This window comes from Sciurus vulgaris, assembly GCF_902686455.1.
Source record: "Sciurus vulgaris genome assembly, chromosome: 8".
NCBI lineage: Eukaryota > Metazoa > Chordata > Mammalia > Rodentia > Sciuridae > Sciurus > Sciurus vulgaris.
Genome location: NC_136468.1, coordinates 45,534,936 through 45,540,935, shown reverse-complemented (window position 1 = coordinate 45,540,935; position 6,000 = coordinate 45,534,936). Strand labels below are relative to the sequence as shown.

General features: G+C 35.4%; 1 protein-coding gene across 4 annotated transcripts in view; it reads right to left on the bottom strand.

Annotated features, from left to right (window-relative positions):
* Positions 1 to 348: 348 nt before the first annotated feature.
* The window catches only part of COL28A1 (collagen type XXVIII alpha 1 chain), a 175,576-nt gene continuing 169,924 nt past the window's right edge, over positions 349 to 6,000 (bottom strand). Inside the window, exons 35-37 of one of the 4 annotated variants that reach the window (XM_079151795.1) lie at positions 5,254 to 5,438; positions 3,459 to 3,635; positions 349 to 548 (exon numbers count right to left, since the gene is read on the bottom strand). In XM_079151795.1, coding sequence (XP_079007921.1) covers positions 3,463 to 3,635; positions 5,254 to 5,438 — 358 coding nt within the window. In that variant the 3' untranslated portion in view covers positions 349 to 548; positions 3,459 to 3,462. Of the gene's footprint in view, positions 549 to 1,129; positions 2,427 to 2,453; positions 3,636 to 5,253; positions 5,444 to 6,000 lie in introns of those variants that run through there. The other 3 variants (XM_079151794.1, XM_079151793.1, XM_079151796.1) reach the window with 3 other exon arrangements.

Here is a 6,000-nt window from a genome sequence, read left to right as displayed (position 1 = left end):
GTCCTGGTACCCACCAACCCTCACCAAAAAAAAAAAAAAAAAAAAAAAAAAAAAAAAAAAAAAACCAGCAAAGATCCTTTCCTGACTGTAGTCAGGGAATCAGAAAGATGGCAAAACGAGAGGGACCCAACCTGCAGTTGCTGGTTCTAAAAACAGAGGAAAAGGCCACAGCCGAGGAGTGTGAGTGTCCTTCAGACATTGGAAAAGACAAGGAAATTGATTCTCCTTCAGTGCCTCCAGAAAAAATATACCCTACAGATCCCTTGATTTTAGCCCATTGACACCCGCATGAATTTCTGAGGTACAGAACTTTAAGATAATATATTTTTGTTGTTTAAGATACCAAACCTGTGGTCATTTATTACAGCAGCAAAAGGAAATCAATGTAGATGTGCCTCACAAAGTGCAACGCAGTTCAGCTTGTGGGGAACATGCAGAATGCAGATGTAAGTCAAGTACTCTGGGTCCTTGGTGTTGGGCAGGATAGGAATGAGAAGAAACCACGAAGGAGTAAACTTTCAAGTTGTCCTTGAAATGCTAGAACTTTGCTAGTTATGGAAGGAAGAGAAGGATATTTCAGAAAAAGAGACAAACACCCAAATCAGCCTTATAATATGTTTGCATCTGAATTTTCTGTGGGGGTACAGTTATGAAAAACTTGAAAGAGGAATAAAAATACCTTTTCTCCTGTCAAATAGCAGCCTAGATACTTTGAAATGTCCTACTTTTCAACAACATATGGTGACTAATATATACTTTTTAATGCATTGCTGGGTTTCCAGGAAACAAGAAAACATGCACAGCCCTAACCAAAAACTGATAGAAGGCTGGGGGTTACACTGAATATGAAGATGGGAATCTAGAGAGGTGATGGGAACTCAGTGATTTTTGTCCTGGAGAAATTTCTCATCCAGGAAAGGTAGTTGAGAAGCTGAGAGGCATGAGTAAGGAGCAAAAAGTTTTAACTGCAAAAGGGGAGATGGGTAAATCTTGCTGCTCTTAAAATTTAAGGTAGACAGAAGAATGGAAGGAAGGAAGAAATGAAGAGAGGCAAAGAAAACTTAAAAGATAAGCTTTAAAGATGTTAGCAAAACAAACCCCAAGAAAATAAGTAAAACTCGGGATATATAAAAACTCCAAGAATTCAATAAAGAAAAAAGTCCAATAAAAAAATCTCCCACAGTTATAAACAGGCATTTCTCAGAAACAGCAGCACAGATGCTGAGAAAGCATGTTGGGACCGCACCAGGGAGTGCTGTCTTAAAACAATATGCCATTCTCATTCAACTTAGCAAAGTCAAGAACTAATCAATACACTAAGTACTAATATCAAAGCAATAGTAACTCTTCTACACAACTGTTGAACAATGAATTTCTTCAAACACTTTGGGGGAAAATTGGTATGATATATATTAATTTTGAATATTCACATGCCCTGCAATCAAGCAATTGCACTTTTGGGGTATATATGCTAGAAAAACACTGTGTATATACATTCAGAGGCATAAATAAAAGCTTTCATAGCAACATTGATAAAATAATGAAAAAAATGAGATAGAAACAACTTAATTGATCATACTAAAGTAATGGTAAAATATATTGTGGTATATTCACATAAAAATTATACAACTATGAAAGTAAATAAATGCATATGAACAATTATATTATTAATGCAATTTTAATCTTTTTTTTTTTTTTAAGTGATAGGTATCAAATCCCGGGTCTTGAACCTGCTAGGCAAGTGCTCTGTCACAGAGCTGCATCCCCAGCCCATTTTATTTATTTATTTATTTATTTAATCTTGAGACAGGACCTCACTAATTGTCCAGGCTGTCCTTGAGCTTTCAATCCTCCTGTCTTAGCCTCCCAAGTTATTAAGATTATCGGTATGGGCCACCACATCCAGCTATAACACAAATTTTCTAAAGCTCAAAAACTAATAAGTTATTTAGGAATATATTTTATATGGCAAAATATATGATTAATTATAATGTTGAATGAAAACAGAAGACTAAACTATCCTGCCATTTTTACAAAGTTCTAAAATATGCAAGACTAAACATTGTTTAGAGATACATGTGGTTTTACATTTAAAAGCAACTACACAACCAATAGCAATGGTTTATATGTTCTAAATAGGATGTCCCTAGTGTGGAACAGGAGGCTGTGGTGGCAGATGGTACTCAAGAACTTCAATAGAGGGGGTGTTTTTTGATTCATTCTCTAGATGATGTGTTCACTTGTGTTCATGTTATTATCATGTTTTTAAATTTACAAGTACTCTTTTTTGTATCAAATATTATATAATGTAATTTTAATTTCACCCCAAAAGTATAATATTATTTTTGCTAAGATGGCTATTCTTTCACCTCCTTCTTCCTTGAGAGTTCTTTTCTATATTGCTGAACTTGAATGAGAGACACAGTCTGGAAGAAGGAGAAAGTGTGTTGTTAGATGATACATACAAATGCGGTCTGAGCTCGGCTCAGAACTATTGTCTTCCCAGAGTTGATGTTATAAAATTATTAGAAAATGACAAACTGAACCCTCCATTACTCATATTTCAATTTGGAGGCTCATTTCTCAGTGTGAGTCCTATCTTTAAATTACCCTGCTCAAAAGTAGATGTGGTGGGCTTCAAGTGGTTGTTAGCTGCCAAGTGCCTTCTCATTCCATCCCCATAAAATTGAAAGTTCCATTCATGTATTTTTAAAATTGCTATGTTTAAATATATAACTGAAACATACAATGAAGGCCTTCTTATCAAACATGTTGGAGAAATAGGAAGTGACAGTTTATAATACATTATAGTAATCTTTTTTATTTTTTTATTTTATTTGTTCTAATTAGTTGTACATGACAGTAGAATGCATTTATACATTTTGATAGATCATACATAAATGGAGTGTAATTATTCTAATTCAGATTGACTTTTCTATACTATCACTTTTGGGGCATGTATGGCAAAAATCTAACTGCCCTCACCTTACCCATTCTTAACCAGCACACATGCATAAAAATATCCTGATCACTTCTAATTTTAACCAAGGTTCTTCCCTAGCACCTATCTTCTACTAGGGACAGGGGTATGAAGGTATGAGGGAGTGGGGTCATGGGCAGAGCTAGGGGTTTGACCCAGCATAATGTATATGACAGGAATTAACAAGAAACAAACTCAGATCACAGGTCCTGAAGCAGGCAGTCTGTGTATCCAAGTTATACAGCCCTGAGTCCCAGTCCCCAGCTCCTCCTCCTTTTACTTGATTGACAGTTGATGATCTACTAAATTTGTCAGTGTCTTGGTTTTCTTGTCTATATAAGCAGTTAACACCACCCACATCCCAGGGTTGTTATGAGGATTCCATTACATTTTCAAATTATAAATAGTATAAACACAAAATGGCACCCTCTTTGTACTGGATTCTTTCTGGGATTTTGATAGAGACAGATTAATTTACTTGCTCATCCTTGAATGCAGATTTCCTGGCATTCCTTTTCACTGTTGAATCTATTTCCTGATCCACCACAGCCACTGAACCAAAAGCGGGCACAAGAGTTGACCTGTTTGTCATAATACCATCGAACCACATAGTTGCCACAGTTTCCAGGTCTCAAGTCTTCCAAGCATCTAGGATCTGGAGTGAGAAAAGAGTAATGCATTACCAGTGGTTTTTCTTTTACTGGGATGAAGAGTAAAAGTTTTATGAAATTATATTTAAAAAATATTCTTTCTGTGCATTAGCAGACCAACTAAGAAAATATGATTCTAAATTAGTGAATGAAGGGATCCAAAAAACCCAAAATAGTCATCTACCACCTGAAACTCTACCACTAGACATGCATTCCTTTGAAAACAAAAAAGTTTTTGATCTTCATGAAACCCCATTATAAATTCACATTTCTCTGAAAGTGTGAGACTTTATTTACTAATACTTTTGTGGAGATTAGTTGATATAAGAAAGACAGTACTTCTTTCATTTACTTTGGATTCGATTTTAAATCAAATTAATATTTGGAACGAAAATGACTTGCACCTTCTGTACATATTCCCTTTCAGTTTATTCATGGGAAGTATCATTACAATCAGACTGCCTCCTAAAAAGGAAAACCCTATACGTTAGCAAAGACAGGAAAATGAGGGGCTCTTTATATCACAATTCCCTCTAAAGGACAACTCTAATAGGATGCTAAAAATACGATCTGACCTTCTAATGTCAATTTACAAATAATTTCAGAAATGCACCCACTGTAAGAAAGCAAAGTCATAATAATAAAGTCATATTGTACTAATAAGATTCCTCTAATTACAGAACTTTCAATCTGTTAAATCTTTTTTTTTTTTTTTTTTTTTTTTTGAGAGAGAGTCTCACTATCATTTTTTTTTTTTTTTTTTTTTTTTTTTTTTGAGAGAGTCTCACCATCATGTTGCTCAGGCTGCCCTCAAACTCATGGGTTCAAGTGACTCTACCACTATGCCAGACAATGTTAAATCCCTTTTTATTGTGTGACTCTCCATAGTACATTGACTCATATTTCCTACCAGAAGTGAATCCAAGGTGGGATAAGCCAAAAATAAATAAATAAATAAAAAGACCAAATTGGTAATTGTGCCTGTGACTTCTATTGTGTGTATGGTTTGTACCACAAGCTTCATTTCTCTATAGCAAAATCAGTTCTTTCTCCATCCCTTATGAAGGCTCCTTAGACCAAATAGGAAGAAACATACATCTTCTACTTCTGCTCTTAAAAACTAAATAATGTATGTTGTATAACTTGTTTTCAAACCATTCTAAACATGGATGTTGTTTTTCTTGAATGTTTCACACACAAAAATATGCATATAGTAATGAGTTTTTCATACATATTAACTCCATAGAAACATGTTGATGAATCAAATCTAAATTTAGCTTTTTTTCTCTTTCTTGTGCAACCAGGAGGTGAAAACCTCAAATGCCTACATGTATGAAAACCACATGTAAGACAATAGGGAGCAAGCTGGACTATGGTACATGGAACACAATCTTCTCTAAAGTCATTCAATTTGAAATAATAGTAACAGCATTAAAACTTTTATAACCAAATTTATTCCACAACCAGCCAGTTTTCAAGTCTCTACATAACCCAGTGAAAAATATCTTTTGTCCTCCCTGGGTAGAATCATAGCATTCTTTTTTTGAATGAAATTTGGGAGACCATCTTTCCTGTGCCTGCCTCACATTGCGGGTATAGCAGTTGATTGCCAGGAGCTCTTACCTTTGTACACCAAATTATCTTGGTGTAAAATCAATGCAGGACTTGGAGTTATGGTTTTTATACTCTCAGGGGTGCTGAGCAATGGCCCGAGAGTGGCAGCAGCCTCAGATAAGGAAGTGGCAGCCAAGCTATGAGCCTGTGTCGGCTCTGGAGGCTCATTCTCCTCATCCTGGGATCCAGGGACACTGAACTACACACACAAAAAAAATGTATACATATTTTTTGTTTCTGATAATATCAAATGAAAAAGTTAGTTTTCTTCTGGGAAAATTTGAAGAAAAGTTCAGCATGGCTATGTATCCCCAATTTCCTGATACTATTTCAAATAAAAGCTCAGAAAATAATACTTCTTCTGTGTCAGACATCTCCGAATAGCTGGATTGTGGATTTCCCCACCACTCTATATAAGTGTTGGTGTAGACACGCATATCACCCACCTCCAAATGCAGATGAATTCCAGACAGCTCTGCACACAGGGCAAGAAAGATGTGAGGTTGGGAAGGGTTTAATTTTATTCTTTTCTTAGTCACTGCTATGAGGAGCAAAAATAACTACTAATTTAATGTTTTCATGGCTTTTTCTACCCATTTATATCACTAGAGATTTTAACCATACATTCCAAAATATGCGCCATGAACACAATCAATTTTGAGGCTGGAAATCAGGGTGACGGAGGATAATAACATAGCCGAGATGAAAACAATAGCAATAATTTGTCATCTAATTTGATAACTGCCCAATTTCAAC